This window comes from Meleagris gallopavo, chromosome 14 (assembly GCF_905368555.1).
Source record: "Meleagris gallopavo chromosome 14, MGAL_WU_HG_1.1, whole genome shotgun sequence".
In the NCBI taxonomy this organism is placed as follows: domain Eukaryota; kingdom Metazoa; phylum Chordata; class Aves; order Galliformes; family Phasianidae; genus Meleagris; species Meleagris gallopavo.
Genome location: NC_139417.1, coordinates 9,305,466 through 9,322,657, shown reverse-complemented (window position 1 = coordinate 9,322,657; position 17,192 = coordinate 9,305,466). Strand labels below are relative to the sequence as shown.

Genomic DNA, 17,192 nt, shown 5'->3' with positions numbered 1-17,192 from the left:
CAGGTACCATGTGCACCGCGATCTTGCAAAAAGCTGTGCCTTCAGGTGATATATAGCCAAATCTGAACTACAGACTATAAATTCCTGGAGACAGAGGCATGTTCTGAGTGATAACAAAACTGTGGACACTGGAGCAAACTTATCTTTTTTTCGCCACTAAAGTGCTTGTTCTTTACACATTATTTCCCTTCTATACAAGGACAAATGCCTTCTCTGTCTAGTGAGTTACAAGTCTTTTCTGTATCTAGAGGAAGGAAAAGAATAAGCCACAATTCCCACCTGATATCCCTCTTACTTGCAGGTCAGATTTTTTTTTATCTTTCCTCATTACATCTTAGCAAAACCAATTTTTTCCCCATGAGTTTTTGTCCAGTATCCCTTTGGTTACTGTCAAAGCAAAACCAAAAGCAAAAGCTCTTTGTTTTATTGGTAAGTTGGCAGTCCAAGCAAAATGGTCATGCCTGAGCTCTTGCTATAGCCTGTTAGATTATGTGGGCCATTGAAATGGGCATTTCCTTTATCTCACTCCCAGGTTTACAGGAATTGTAGAAACTTTTAAGATTTCTGTGCTTTGTCAAAGCTTGTTGAAAAATAGCTGGTATTTTAGATGTGTTGGGAGGACTGCTGGATAATGCCATTCTGGATAATATATCGTCTGGTTGGGAAATGGACCTCTTTGCACCTTTTTCTTCTCAACTTATCTAATAGTTAATGTTAGAAAAGAATTAAATTGTATGTAATATTATGTAGGGATATCTTTGTGGATTATGACAGTGTAGAGCCTTTTCTTGTGGGAATAGAAGTATACTTTCCATTAACTTTTCAAGTATGTATTGATATAACAGCTTGAGACTTTTAGGGCAGTGAAATGTACATAAGCTAAGAAGCCTTATGATTAACAGGAAACTATTCAAAGCCTGGGAACTTCGTCTGAAAAGTGACATTATGCTTGATTCAGTTCCCATGACAGAGCTCCCATCAAGCTGAACTATGCTGCTAACAAAACCGATTAACCTGGTTAGCTCAGTATATTGGCAGCCCTCCTTGTGAGTTTTGTGAATTCATGTCTTTCCTTAGGGAGATGGTTGTTTTTCAAATAGCACTGTGCACTAGGAATGTTTGCTTTTTTTTTTTTCCTCACTCCCTTCCCCACCTCCCCCCGCCCATCGTTGAGTCATTGACTAGCATCTAGACTTCTGTGTGCTTGACAAGGAGTAATTTGTACCTGGATTAAAAGCTCTGCAGACCCTTCTGTAACAAAAGTGTTGTTATATAGAGGAATTTTCTGCGTAGGATAGCCTGGTGTTTAGAGTGAAAGCTTCAGCTAAGTCCACAATGCTGAGAATAACCTTGGGAAAGCCACAGAACCACAGAATCATAGAATCAAGGCTGGAAAAGACCCCTGAGATCACCAAGTCCAATGCTAACCCACCCCCACCATGTCCATAACCACGTCTCTCAGTACCACATATTCATGGTTCTCGAACACCTCCAGGGACAGTGATTCCACCACTTCCCTGGGCTGCCTGTTCCGGCTCAATTTTACTGCTTTTAGGACTCGGATGCTTGTCAAACTCATTGGTGGGTTGTGTAATTGGTGGTGGTGATTTGCAGGAGAAACTGTTTGGTGCAGTTACTCATCTTGATCATTCTTAATCCCATCAAAGTATGCTTTTCAGGGAGCACCCTACACAATATGCTTACAGGAAGAGGAATTACACAAATCCAGAAATCAGTGAGCAAGTTAAGGTCAAGCAGGTCAAGATCTGCATAATTCTCTCCCTTTTAAAAAAAGAAGGAAGAGAATTACCCAGCTCTTGACCTGCTTTTTGCGTTTGACTTCACAATGTCTGTGCAACTGTGAAGCCAAATTTCAGCCCGAGTGGCAGCTGTGCGTGGCTATCCTTGGCCGCAGGGGCTAGGGCCGGCTAAGGCTGAAGGCTGAGGAAGGCTGAAGCTGCAGCTGAAGGCTCGGGCCGGGCCAGCGCGGAACGGCGGCGGCGGGACGCGCGTTGCCGCAGGGGCGCTGTGCGGACGGACCGCCCGGGTGCAGCGCCGCCATGGCCGCCGGCTCCGCGCCGCCCCGCGTCCTCAACGTGAACGTGGGAGTGCTGGGCCACATCGACAGCGGCAAGACGGCTCTGGCGCGGGCGCTGAGCACCACCGGCTCCACCGCCGCCTTCGACCGGGCGCCGCAGAGCCGGGCGCGGGGCATCACGCTGGACCTGGGCTTCTCCTGCCTGCGCACCGCGCTGCCGCCGCAGCTGGGCCCGGGGCCCGGCGAGCTGCAGTTCACGTTGGTCGACTGCCCGGGGCACGCCTCCCTCATCCGCACCATCATCGGCGGTAAGGGGCTCCCCGCTAAGGGTGGGACTCGGGGCTGCCCCCACCGCCCCCCGTCGCCCCTTAGATTAACGCTACGCTCGCAGATAAGCGCGACTTCCTTCGGGCCGGCTCTGCTCACATCGCTGGAACGAAAGTTTTCCTGCCTGTGTGTGTGAGACCCCGCCTGCAGTTTGTAAGGGCAGCTGCTGCTTTTCCCCGTGCCGCAGTGTGCTGCGCCCTGTGGTTGGAGCTGTGCTGCACCTGCTGGACGTGCACATGGCGAGCTCTTCTGCTCTGAGCTCTGACACAGGAGCGCTGGAAGTGTTAAGTAGAACTTGCTCCACTTCAGACTTTGTATATGATACGTGGAGTTGATTCTGGCTTGCTTTAGAGCTCGTTTAAGGCAAGTTCACATTGTTTGATGAAAAATAGGACCTGCTCTTGTGTGTCTTGCCCGAAGCTGGGAGGTGGCTGTGAGTGGCTAGGGGCACAGCAAGGATAGTGGCTGCAGGCAGTGTGAAGTAGGCACAGGTTGGTCAGCTGAAGTACAGAGACTTCTGAAAAGTCATTTCCCATGCATCTTCTGTGCTGGTGTTTCCTTAGTGCCGGGTATGAGCCTCACAGGTAACTAGCAGCAGGACAAGTGGTAATGAGTGTCATCTAGATGCTCCGTGGGAGGTTCAAGTGGGCTGACAGCTGGACTTAGTGATCTTAGTGGTCTTTTCCAACCTTAGTGGTTCAGTGATCCTGTGCCCAAAGGTACAGCAGGAACTGCAGTCACAGGGAATGTAGAGTAGCCACAGGTTGGTCAGTTGAAGTATAAGAAGTTCTGAAAATTTATTTCCCATGCATTTTCTTGCTACTGTCCCGTTAGTACCAAGGAGGAGGTAGTTCTGCAATTGCAGTGTGTGTTTATTGGCAGCTGGACTGAGGTTCTGACTTGTTCTCTCCTCTTGGTGTATGAACTAACCCTGTCAGAGCAGACGTGTGAGTGGTGTTAGCAGTGATAACACGGTACTGTTTGCATTTCTTTTGGATAGAACAATAAACATTTCATTCATTTCTTGATTTCTGCAGCAGCGTCAGTAATGTGTGCTCTGTGGCTGCAAGGGAGGAGTGGCTCAGTGCTGAATTCCAGAGATCTGCGGTCGTCTTTTGTGCTTTACAATCAGTTACCAATCTTAAGTGCTTGTAAGCACCTGATTATCTTCTGATGAACAAAGTGTATTTTGGCAAATGGTAGCTTTTCTTGGATGGACTGACAGAATGACTGGTAGACAGGCATTCCTTTCTTCAGGAAACAACTGCTCTGAGGGCTAAACTTTCCTTGTGAAGAGGTCTTTGAAAGCTTGGGGAAAAATAGCTTTTGTTATCGCTTGTTTGGGGTGTTGTTTAATACATCTTTTTTTTTTTTTTTTAATTGCTTCCTATTAATTGTTTTTATGAAGATGCTAGAGCATTTAGTCACTGCTACCCACACTGGTAGAGTAAGTAATTCAATTTATGTCACTGTAAGGCTGTGCTGGGAAAGGATGTGGGCTAGACTAGTTGAATGGTGGTTTTCTTCCCACCAAAAGTGATTCTGTGCAGGTAGCAATTCAGACACAAAGTGTGTCAAACTTGCATAGTTCCAATTATAGCAGTTTACATATTCTAGCGAAAACTCTTGATTGTTTGATTAGTGTGACTTAATGCGATTCTATATGTTAAGAAACAGAATGGCAGAGCAAATGCAGCATTGTGTTAATACTTAGAGCTAGAAATTTCAGCTGCCTGCGCTTGGTAGCATACACATAAATCTTGATATTGGATGCTCCTATATTTTTTACTACCAGGTTTAAAAAGTGAGACCTTGTTGTTAAAACCTGATCTGTGCTGGTGGGAACTATTCAGGACACTTGCAATTTTAGTATGTTTTGGTGAAATTCAAACTGAAGTATAGCATGTCCTGTGTAACAGGATACATCCTTCAGCGTTTAGGCATCACTATTTCAGTATTGCCACCTTGTCTGAAACAGAAAGCCAGGCTGCCCAATCCTGGTACTTTAAAATTTAGTCTGAACGGTCGTGATTAGGAAATAGGTGGAAACAGTTTGCTGTTCCGTTTTCATTACAATCATGGAGGCTGTGGTGGTGTTTTGTTTTTTTTTTAATCTATTTTTTCCTTTTATCATAAATTTTCTGTATTGAAAGCTTTTAAATAAAATATAAGAGCGAAGTGCTTCATCTTCCCGTCTTTATTCTGCACTTTGGATTTTTCACAGCTCTTGAAAATAGTGCTCTTTGCTGTGTCCTGAGATAGCTGTAGATGTGAGTTAGCCTGCAGAAAAATGGGAGATGTGAAGGCTGTGAGGAGCTGGAAGGCTGATGGGAGGGCCCTGTAGCAGCATTTTCTTCTTTGTTACCCCTCGTGCATGCAGCTTTTAATGTTGAAGCTACAAGTGTGAAAATATGCAACTGCATGCTTGTATTTGAAGCCTTCTACTCTCTGAAGGCTTTATAAACCATTGACTGGCCCCACCCTATGGGATTACTGGGTAGCTCTGGGTTTATTCATTTTGTCCAATCTACCACCAGACAAGGTCAGGAGGTTCCTTCTTGGGAAAGGGAGAAAGCAGTGGTGTCATCTCTGCCCTTCTCTCTCTTTTTTTTTTTTTTTGTTTGCCTGCTCTCCCTGGTTGTGTCCTAGTGGCAGCCATATAACTGCCATCTCTTCTGTGCACCCAAGATACTCTTAAGGGTTAATTCCTCTGCTGTTCAAAGCTGATAAATCCACTCACAGACTCACTGAAACTACTCTTCTTTAACGTGTTTTTGTCTCTAGCTAATTCTTGAAGGGCATTTTTATGGCTGAATCTAGTATTGCATTTTGGTCATGCTGCACTAGGTAGCACTTGACCTTGCGAATACTTCTCACAGTCATTCACAGGATGCTTACATGGAGACAGTACCTTAGGATTCAGAGTGCAGAATATTTGAACAGTAACCAGATGGAATGGAAAATGGAAGTCATATTTCATTCTCTGTGGCTGCATTTTTCTTACAAAGCCTGCCCTTGGAAAAAAAACAAACAAACAACATATCAAATGTTAAATCAAAAGTAGGGTTTTTTGGGGGTTTTCTTTTTGTTTTCTTTCTCTCTCTTTTTTTTGTTTGTTTGTTTGTTAACCTGCATGCTAGGAATTGGAAATGCTGCAGACAGTTCTGCCCAAAGTGCTTTCTTGTTATCTGAAAGATGATAGTCAAAGGCTGGAATGGAATAAGCGATACTTGACTCACTACATTGTAGTCTTCACTTGTATTTAAGCCATGCTGGTTTATTCCTCAACTTTTGTGGGTTTGGTGCTGCAGGAAGGTGTACTGTGGATAGCTGTATGGTTTGGACTGTGCCACGTACTTCATTTATTTGCACTGTTCTTCTGAACAGCAGGAACACAGTGTTTTTCCTGGTAGTTTATAATAATTTCAAGGTTGCAGCAGAGGATTATCTTACACATAATAAGCAGCGCAACAAGCAAAATGTTTGTATTTATAGCGGTTGGAAGTCAGTTTGCTTAACAGAAAACAAATCTGAATAACTGAATTTTAATGGTCAATTCTTTGGCTTGTCACAAGTGACACGAAGCATCTGCATCAGCATTAGTCTTGTGCTTGCCTTCTGCCCTGAAGAAATGACTGCAAAATGTAGCACTGCTTATTCTATCGGGGCTGTTTTTCCTCTATTGCTATAGAGATCTAAGTGATGTTTTCACAGAACTTCATGCTGAAATTAGGTTGTTTCTGTTGCAGTGCTATGGGTTTTGTGTGTGATTTTAAAGCTTCTGTTCTTGTGTTGAATCTCAGCTCTCCAGCATTCCCCGAAGCTGATGTTGCCTTCATCATAGTAAAAGGAGATTTGCTTTAACATTTGTTTGCCGCAGACCCGTGCATCCAGAAGGGTCTCATATGAGTTCAGCAGTAGGGGATGCCTGCAGAGAGGTTACACAAGTTAATCTTCCAGGAGAAATTCAATCCCCATATTTCATTTTAAGACCACTTTGCGTAGCAAAGTAGTTTAACCAGTAGCAGATTTTTTACTTGCTGATGGTTAATTTCATGCCCTACAAAGGGTCAGCACACTAATACAGAAGAACATGATTACTTCACCCCAGCTTCCCCCACACGCACGCAGCGAGGGGATCCTGCAGTGTTTGTTTTGTGGGAGCTGTTGTCGGGTGCCCTTTCTGTTCAGTTTTGAGATGGGTTCTCAAAAGAACTTCTACAAAAGAAAGTTATCTTTTTTTACCCTACGAAGTTCAAAGGACAGAGCAGCCTTAAAGCAGGCTTTAATTGGAAAGCTACTCCTTGACCCTGGTTGTCTAAACCTGTGGGGGGAATTCTGGCAAACTTGTAGTTTCGTAATCCTTATGCCTGGCTGAACCTTTGACCTTTTTACTTTATAACTGGAGCTTCATTGTCACCATTTGTCCCTGCAGTTCCTTTCAAAGAAAACTGCCTCGCAAGTGTCTGTTTCCACTTTGCTGCTGTGTTCTGTTAAGGAAGGGTATTAATTCATACCTGATACATCGGAGGGGCCAAGACTTTTGAACTTGCCCAAGAGCTTGGGGATGGGGAAATGAGCATAGCGAAAGCATGTCTTGCTGATGCAAATGAGTACAATGAAAACAGTCTTGGGAGATCAAGGGAAATGTGGGCTTGCTACCAGCATTCACATTCTGTCAGATGCAGATTATTTGTAAGATTAACACGGCGGCAAAGGAAAGTACTTTTACAACAGATTTGTTGTTATGATGGGTTGGTTGTAAGCTTGTAAGAGGATTTGCAAACTCAGCATTATTCTTGTGTGGTTGTTAAGAAAATACACTGCCATCAGCATGAACTTTTGCTTGTTGACACCTCTGTGAAGATGCATCAGTTCTTTGCTCACACAGAATGGAAAAGAAAAAAAAATAGGGTTTCATGGTTTTAAGGTGTTTGTGTGTATGCATGACTATAAATTTGTGTAGAGGACTTTTGCTCTTGATTAATAATGCTGAGTGGAAACTTGTTCTCTGAGGACAGAGCGCTTTGTGGTGTTCAGTGGATGCAGTCGTGGTCAGAAGGGTCAGTGAGGCGATTTGAGGACTGGGCTGCCAGCTTGAGCTGAGAACAATGCAATAATGAACCTTGTTGAAATTATTAAGCTATTGGTCCCATGTGACCAGTATTTTGTATTCCTGAAGTCTGATACAGTGGAAATACTTGTGAGTCAAGAGAGTTCAGCATTTGGAACTATCACTAATGTGAATGATCTGTTAAGTTGTTTGGATTCGTGGTGCTTGTAAACTGCGGACATTGTGTTAGAAATGCCAATCAACGTTGTTTCTGTGAATGAAAAACTTTTCTCTTGAAACTGAAACAGTGTCCATTTTTTAACTCGCTTTCAGGAATTTGTTTAGAGCCTGATACTCCTCTGACAAATTAAAGGAGTATTTTCATTGAAATTTCTTAAATTAAAGCTCTTTTATTTCCCTATTACGGAGCTACGTGTAAAGAAGAGGCAGCCAGTGTAGAAACAGGGCTGGCCTACAATGCCCTCCTCCCAACCCCCCAAAACACAACTTTTTCTACAGGATATCACAGTGCACAAGAGGGCAGCATTTGCTTACAATGTAGGATCCTGATGGTAAGTAGGTAGGGTAGGTAGGATGAAATGACCTTACTTTGAAACTAACCAACATTAAGTAGAAGATGTGAAACTCAACTGGGGCTTAATTTTCCCTTCCTAAAGAAAATGACCTCTGTGTTTTAAGGAAGGTTAGTCTTACTTCATTTACAACTTGGATAGCATTTTTTAAGCAATAAAAATTGTAGTCTTGCATTACATGACACAGATGGGACAAAACAACTGGGTTTCATAGAAGTTGAATGTGTAGGGGGGGATGGCTCTCACCTCATTGAACTTGTAAAGCAATTGAGAATGTCAGAGCTGTGAAATTTAGTGTACACAGCTACTTCTTCTTCTCTGTTTTCTCTGTTTTCCCACATTATTTAGCTCAGTAAAAGCAAGGTGGTTGTACTAAATCTACTTAGAATTGTCTCTGTGCTGTGTAGAGCTTATGTGACATCAGGAGTAGAATCAAATTTCTTTTTGCTTGTGTGTACCAGAATCGTGGTCTACAGGTGGAATTTTAATCGGTATCATAACTAATTATTCTACTTTTCCACTGATTATACATTATTTCTCATTTCTGTTCATAGTAATGTTTTTTTGAGTGTGGTGACAGTGAGACCAGCCTACCACGATATGCTATGATTTCTGTGTTAATGCTCTCTTCTGCATTTTTGGCTTGGAGCTAACTTCCCTATTATTTACAATAGATTCAATGTGCTTCTAAACCATGCATCAACTGTTAAGTAGTAACAGAGGAAAAAGCAGTCTTCCTTTTGACTTATGGGTTGGAAAGGTTAAAAGAAAGCCATCACCTTCTGATCTTATAAGCTATATTGAGTAATTGCATTCTCTTCTGCTTCACTTTAGAATTCCATAAGAGATGTAGTATTCAGTTGTACTCTGCTTTGAAAAGGTGCATATCTTGTTCTGAAGGTGTGATTTATAGTTTCATTCTCCGTCTTAAATATAGATTGTAAAGGAGTGGCTTTACTGAAACTTGTTTGAGTCTCGAAATTCTTTTCCTAATATAGGATAACTTTTCTACAAAGCTGTTGAGTGGTTTTGCACACAGTTGCTTGTATACAACAAAATCGGGCTAATTCACACTTCAGTTTTTGACACAAAAATTTGACAGCTTCTCAGGAAAAGATAATAACCACGTCCTGTAATGGTGCTGACTGGTTCTGTTTGATCATTTTCCCTATTGATTTAAAAACAGAATTTCTTTGTTCCATCATGCTGTGTGCTAGCATTCATCAAATAACTACGTGCCCTTTCATTTCATTTTTCTCTCATTCTAACTTGAGTTTCTGTGAGCTGTTTGGGATAGCAATCAAGCTTTATTAATCCTTTTTCAGATGTTTTAAAATACTATTCTCATCAAGTCCTAGAAATACCTGCATAAAACCTATTTCAACTTACTGACGGATATGGAATATGTTTGTAATTAGAGTTGCCGTTGTCAACACAAATTTAAAGCATATTTTTCAAAGCAGTATTTTTACTGATGATGGAAACATTTCCTTGCTAAATAGTCCAGTTTAGCAATTCACAGTGGTCTACTTATTAAACCAGCTTGCTGATTAGGTACTACTGTATTTGTTGTACAGCTTGATTTAGAAGCTGTCCTTAAATAGTAGATGGTAGGCACAAGTTGAATGACACATTGCTTATGTATAGAACCCACTTTTAACAGTTTAGCTTGACAGAACCAGGATCTTAGCTTCCTTAATTTTTTTTTTCTTTTACTAGTAGTAATAACGTGCGTTCTTGCATGACTGTTGTACTGTTTTTCAAAACCTTTACAAAACCAAAATGCAGATGGAAAGCTGGAAGATAAGAAAGCAAACCGAAGCTGCACACTGAAGTCATTGCTGAAGTCCGTGAGTGGAATAAGAAGTTGTTCCTGTGGTGTGGCAGAGAGCTGTTTTCTCTCTGTAACCCCAAGGCTGGCCTAGCAAGCTGAAGAGTGAGGCACATCTTCAGCGGTGGTAACTTCCAGCTGGTTCTTGAATGCATTGTGTCACAGCTTGTAACACAGAAAAATGGAGTGAGAGCTCCCGCAAAGGAGGAGTTGAACAGCTTGCGTGGTAACTGATTGTAAAGATACCATGCGTTCTGTGAGGAAATGTTCTCAGTGCTATCTGTAAAATTCAGATTAAATAGCCATTCTGAAGTGCTTCCTTTAAACTGTTTGCTTCCAGAAGCGTTGCAGGCTAAGTAAATACCAATAGTTCTTATTTCCCATCTCCTTATCAGTTATTCTACCAAAATGTTCTTGCACAGCCTATCTAATCTCTTCAAGTGTACATGAAATTGTTAGTGTTGGCTTCCAATTTGAATTACGATCTCTGTTTCAAACTTAAGCTGATTAATTCTACATTAGATTGTAATTATCAGCATTACCAGCACTAGGGGTGGCTTCAAGTAGCCAATATGTGTGGGATATGACAGCAGAGCAGGAAAAAAAGGAAATAAAGGAGAATTTAAACACAACTGAGCTGGCTGTATTCAGCAGTACCTTAAGGGTAAAGGATGATTCTTTATTTATTTATTTTTACACTCTTCTGTACTAAGTTTGGATCTTGAGAATTTTAGAGTTTGCCCAGGTGAGAAAGCAGGCCCCTCAGCCCAGCTTGGAGAGATGAGATGCTTCATTTTGGGTTAATGATTTGCTTGTTTAAAAAGCTATTTTCTTTCAGTTCTTGCCACAGAAGGATCATGAATATGTTTAGCTGACTGTAGATCTGCTTTTTCTACAGTGCCATAAAAGTGAATTTAATGCAGTCCCTTGCAGTGCTTTCTTGTCTTCTATGTCAAAGTTTTCCCTTGCTTTTACTTCTTATTTGGGGTGCAACATGTGGTTGACATATAATGGCAATTGGTACTCTTAGATCTTAGTTGATCTTTTGTATTGTGGAATTTTGCCTCCATCTGTAGTGTCATTTCACATTTCTTTTATTTCCAGTGTGTGCATGGTAGAACAGGTGGGCATATTCTGGAAATGATTCCTGTATCTGTAAAATTTGAAGTAGTCTTTGGGAACCTGTTGGGCAAGGAAAGCTATAGGAATACTCGATAACTATTGGTAGGACTGTCCGCTTACATTAACCAGGGTCAGCAAGGGAAAATGTCTTTTGTTGCAGACGTTTATTCACGCTTAAAACTCCTCTTGTTGTATTAAACACTTCCCTTCCAGCATTACTGCTTCGGAGAAGAAAGTTTCCAAAGTATGCAAAAGCTGCATTTCAGAGAAGGAAACAAAATAGTTGTATTTTTCTTTTTGGGGGGATGAAGAGGGAGAGGGAAAATGGTTTCCTTGTATTTAACCGTGCTGTTGGATGGAAGACAAAGCTCGGTCTCTCTTGCTGACTAATGTCATCATCGAGGCATTTTTTTCTCCCACAGAGCAATTTTGTCTCCATTGAGACCCCCACAGCCATTGGCAAGGCTATGGCCCGAGATTAAATCTCATGCTTGGATGAAATTCTAATGACTGTAATTGTTTCCTCTTTTCAAGTCTGTGGTCCCTTCATCAAAGAGTGGTGCGGAAATTATGCATTTATGTTGTAAAAAGGGAGGTCACGATTACCTGAACCTGTGGTTGACTTAGGGGATTCTGTGTTGTGTTCTGGCAGTGGTTATCCACACTGACATTCTAGTATGTGAAATGATTTAAAGAGTGACTTAGGGTGTACACAGAAGGGTGCACGTGTAAGGTAGCAGCGGCACGTCCCAGTCCTTTGGCCATCACGTCCTGCTGGGCTGCTGCTACCGTGTAGGGTGGGGAGCTGCTCTGGTGTCTTGGTCATAGAAAGCAGTAAGCGTGGCACAGGGCAGGTGTCTGAATCATGTGCCAGAGCCAATTCCCAGCATACTACAGCAGTGAGCTGGTGCTGGGTTTGGCTGCCCAGCTGGGGAGTGCTCAGAGCACAGTGGCTCAGTCGGTGTTAGCCTGGGTGCTGGTGCTGGTGTCTGGCACTGCGGTAGGGCTGTGATGAAGTGATTTAGAAAGCACTCAGTGTCAGGATCTTTTCCTGACCTCAGTGGGATAAGGAAAAGTACGACAGAGAAATGCCCGCTGCAGTGGTGCTGCTCACCTGAGCAGTCAGCTCTGAGCACCTGGCACTGACACTTGGTCCGGTGTCTGGCAAAGTTACAGCTTGAAATAACAAATCAAGAATGGCTTATCCCCTTTTCTCCTTCCTCATATTAAAAAAAATGCCTCAAAAGCAAACTTTCGCACTAAAATTGTGTATATTACATATATGTGTATATGTGTGAATGCATAAAGAAAAAGCTTGAAACAATTGTTGATTGTATTTATCCTAGAGAGTGACATACTCAGTATTGCTTAATGTTCGAAAGTGATGAACTGGGCATCCCTAAGAAAGTTTTCTTCTTTTGATTTGCTGACTTTGAGGTTTTTACCTTATAATAGGAGACCAACATGTTCATTTCTTGTCCTTTTCACCTGACCAGCATCTGAGATCCTCCTGTTTTTTTCAGGCTTTCTGATGAAGCTGTGATGCTTGGTGATGTTTGTCATTGAGCTCACCCTTTGCTCTGTAGTGTGTATTAGGATTTCCAGTAATGCTGTCTCATTCTGTCCAAAATTGGTATTTCTGTGGAATCTCTTGTGGGAAGAGGTTCACTTCTGTCTTTGTGGTGTTATTTATTCCATTTAAGGACAATATGAGAAACGCGTTTTGGCAAAATTGAGCTGTACCAAACTTTTCTCAGATAAAGTGTTCTTATGGTTAAGGGCAGCAAAAAGTTCTGAACTGAAATTGCCTGATCCGTTTATTTTTCATTTGATCAGTGGCTGACAGCCCCATTTTTATTGAAATTACATTTCTGGATGTTTTCATCACGAAACTGTATTCACCAATAGGTTTGGAGGGGGGAGGGAGTATTGTGTGTTTTTTCATTACGTATCTCTAAGTGTGTGTGGTGTGTGTATGTATTTATCTATATTTAATATTTATTCTCAAACAGAAGCCCTGCTGTTCGTTTTTCAACCCAATCCTGTACCAAAAATGAGCACTTTTTTTTTTTTTTTTAAAGAATGCTTTACTGAAATTAATGCAGTGGTTGAACACTGTTGCTTTTTATGTTCTTTTTCCTTTACATTTTCAAGATTTTTAGTTTTGTCCTGTTAAGAAAACTGTAGGCCTTAGATAGGAAAACTGTAGACCACATGTAAAGTGATGTCAGGTGTATGGAATCTTTTTCCTGTTTTCTTGCATATAATTGAGTCAACCCGGGGTAAATACGGAATTAGTTAATGTGACATTTAAATTAGTTGATCATATTCCTTCCAAAGCTTTCACATACTGTTTTAAGCGCTTTTGCAATCTCTTATTAAGGTGGTACTGTGTAGACACAGTAAAAGTGACCCAGATCAGCTTGGTTGAAATACTGCACCGAGTACAGCTTGTCATAAGAAGCAGAACATTGCATAACATCAGTCCTTGCTGAAATGAGGGGTGATTGGGCAGTAGGAAGGTGGCAGACAGCTTTGTACTCAGCCAGCAAAACAGCCCATCAGGAGAATTTTCCAAAATTACGTGTTCTGGAAAAGATGGTTTGCTGCTAAGTAGTAATAGCAATCACTACAAAATATTCTAAGTGCCTGAGTTGTGCTATCTCTACCTCTGTTCCCAAAACGTTGAGCTTTAGTCATCAAGGCTGTATTCTTTCTCAGCGCTTTCAGCATTGAATTAAGCAGTGATTAGTACTCTTTCATTATGCATTAGTTTATCTTAGTGATGCATTGTTGGCTTATTGAATTCGGCTGATGCCTGGCTATTGCAGCAGGTTTTATTTTCTTGCTGTGCCAGAGCACTGAGGCTGGCAATAGAGAGACATTCATAGCCTTGGCTTTGTTTTTAGTGTTGGTCTTACCTGTTTTTTGGAGGAAAGTGGAAGATGTGAGACCTTTTTCCCCTGTGCACATCTTGGATGTTTGGAAATGAACCACGCAGCAGGTTGATCTTACAGCTTGGAACTGGAATGTTTTATTTCTCGATGTTCATAAGCAGGGCAGTTCCACACATGAAGAAAAATAAATATTTTTTTCTTTAAAAGCAGTGAGGAGAGGGGGAATGGGGAGGAGGACAGTGCAGTGGGAAACAGCCGAAAAGCAGTTTCTTTACTAATTCCTATTTTCCTATGTAAGAGGGAGAGATGAGAAAAGGGCGTCTGTACTATTAAAAGCTCACCTTGGTTGTTTTGTCATGATGGGATAGGAATTAAACTTAAGGGAGCCCTGGTGGTCTGTGATGTAGAATGGTTTTTGGCAGGGGTTCAGGGTTGCTGCTATCTTGCTGCGTTTCTGTATATTTGATGTTGTCTGTTTGGATGTTTTTACATTACCATGTATTCCGTTTGCTTCCAGATTTAGCAGTATGGAAGCTTGAATTCTACTTCAGTGATACTCCTGTAGTGCAATAGGCTTCTCTGCCTGCCCAGTGCTGTTGGCAGAGGGCAGATTGTCACTGCTGTCTCTTGGCACTGCAAACGTCAAAGATTTCATTTTGCGGGTAAATCCCATCCGACACCGTGTGTTCTCTTGGATGTTGATTTCTTTCTTTCCTGGGAAAACAGAGTTTTAAATCTAGCTCTTTAAGAGAGGCAGCAAATCTTCTCATTGGAAATTTAACTAATTTTTCTAAGCTGAAGAGAACGTGTGTTGTTTAAAACATGGTTGCTACCAAACGAATAGCTGTTTTTAGAAGTTATCCCCCCACAGCTGTGGACCTTCAGGTTCTCTTCCCCATGTAATGCCTACCTTGCTTTTTTTTATTATTTTTTTTTTACATTCCAGAGTTGAAAATAATGTAAACATGTGAAAGAAAAAAAAAAAAAACCTAAATACCCATTTATGTGATACTTATCTGTTGGTTTTTTTTCACTTCCATGCAAACTAGTCATTAAAGATGATTTCACTTTCTTTACCCAAATTACTTGTTTTTTTCTCTCTTTATATACTATTTCAACTTCATATTTTTACAGTACAGTGAGGTAATTTTTTCCTCAAAAGCAGATCAACTGTGGCATTTTAAAGATAATTAATAAAATTAATTTATTGTGAGTACTTCCATGAATTCTTCCAACAGTATTTAATTTTCAAATCTACAGTAAATTGTCAGTAAGAATATATTTAATAAATTTCCTTTGTACTTCTCATCTTCTGTTATTATGTGGTTCTTCAACAACAGTTGTCTCCATCATTTATGTGAATGCCAAAGTGATTAGATAACAAATGAGGCATATTTGCTAGAGTCCACTGATAGTGAAGTTTACATGCTGAGTCCTCCATCCCTTGTTCTGTCAATCTAGTTTCTGTTGTTTAATTTGGAATCTATTGTTTTGAGCATAGAAGACTTGAGTGTGAAACAAGACCTAACAATGTGTCGAAGGTAACAGGTAAGAGCATACAGAAACTTGTACAAGGCAAAAGCATCTGAAAACTGCTTCCCGCAAAGGTTTGGATATTCTTGATGTGCTTCAGATGCTGGTTTGTACCAAATTGTGTTTAGGAGTTGCTTCTCTTGGTCTCCTGAGGAGCTGTATCACAGAGGACAGCTTAGCAAGTGTGGAGTATTTAGCTGGACATCAGGCATGGCACTTCTAGCATCTGAACTGGCTTGGGGTGGCTCAGTGCTGGTACTTGCTGCTTGGTGAGTTTTGCAGTGACCAGTGTTGTGTCCTGGTTACCTCATTCCTTTCCTTAGCAATGAAAATGTAAATTTACAGGTACGGTAGAAAAATTACTGCTTTGCAGTCGATGCTACTTTCTTGTTTATCTAGCATTCTTAGTCTGTTCATATTTCCATGAAATAACTTCAGCAGTGCCAGCATTCCTGAGGGGTGATCACATGAACTGGGCAGAGCAGCGTGCATTCTGAGCAGACTTTGTTTGCTGGAGGCTTGTTTCCCACTTCCCTGGGGATGTTTTCAGCCTCTGTTCTAGCTCTAGAATGTAGTTTTGGGAAAGCAGTCCTTAATTAGCAAGTGAAACATAGGAAAGTGAATGTGTGTGGGATGAATTGCTGGGAGGGAGATCTGTTGTGCTTTTTCTTCTGCTGGCTCTTCTTGGTCACAGCTCTGGCCTCAGTGAAAGTTTTCATCTTGATTGGTATTTTACTTAACCAACAGATGTGGCTGCTTACAGACTTCATTTACATGAAGTGCCTGCCCTCCCAAGTCACTGATTTTGTTTTATTCAGTTCTAGAGAAAATGCTAAGGAACTTGTTCTGAATTATTCTGACATATCTATGACAATCTCAGCATGTTCTGCTTTATATAGGATTTCAGTTGGACTATGAAATTACTTTGCAGGGCTGTGTTGAAGCATAGCACCTCTGAAGATTCTTCAAAATAACTAAAAGAAAACCTTTTCAATTATGAATTTGTGAGATGAAAGTACTTTTTCTGTAAATAGGTTTCTGTACGTTCACCTTACGAGATGCATGCTTTTCTATGCATAGAAGTTGAAGCAATAGAGAGACCTGGCTGTGTCCAGGATTAAACCGTTTGTAGGGGGCAAGTGGTAGCTCAGCCTGTAAGCTTTCTAAAGCAGGGATCCTTGTGTGTATCTGTGAGGTGCCCTGCACACTTATGGCTTTGTATGGAAGCAGCAGTTCAGAGCCCACCTGGGCCATTCACACTCGTGCAGCCCTCCAGCCAAAAGGAGGCCCTGCAGCACTGGGGTCCGGAGCAGTTTGTACTTGGACTGGGTCGTTTGCACCAGTAAGTCTTTTAAAATAATTAGGTAGGTCATTTAAGTAATCTTTCCAGATTATTTGAATTATTATTCAACCAGTGAAAATATGAATATCTTCTTAGGATGCTTATTCTGCTGTCAGTTAAGACATCTTTATGTAGTCACAATGTCTTAGCTTTCCCAGTTAATGAAAGCAGTTTTACCTTTCCTCCTGATGGAACAAAAAATTAAAGAACTGCTATAGTCTCTTTCTGTGGTTGCACGTCAGGCTGTTTAATCCAGTATGAATTCAAAACTTGGCAACTATTGTCCGGTTTATTTAGTAGTTAAACTCTTAACTGCTTTCCTCCTTTACATCACCTTCTTCATTGCCGTCGGTTTTTATTAATTATATGAAAAATGTATTAAAGTGAAGCAAATAGCACAGCACCTACAGCATCTGGATTGCTTTGTAGCGTTGTCAGTTTGGATAGCGTATCTGG

At 41.3% G+C, this 17,192-nt stretch overlaps 1 protein-coding gene across 3 annotated transcripts in view; it reads left to right on the top strand.

Moving 5' to 3' along the window:
- The first annotated feature begins 2,006 nt into the window (after positions 1 to 2,006).
- Positions 2,007 to 17,192, top strand: part of EEFSEC (eukaryotic elongation factor, selenocysteine-tRNA specific) — a 114,967-nt gene continuing 99,781 nt past the window's right edge. For all 3 annotated transcript variants that reach the window (XR_014886431.1, XM_031555571.2, XM_085236102.1), the window contains exon 1: positions 2,007 to 2,346. Coding sequence is in view for 2 of the 3 variants with exons in the window: in XM_031555571.2 (XP_031411431.2) it covers positions 2,061 to 2,346 (286 nt within the window). In the remaining variant the exon portion in view is untranslated. The remainder of the gene's footprint in view (positions 2,347 to 17,192) is intronic.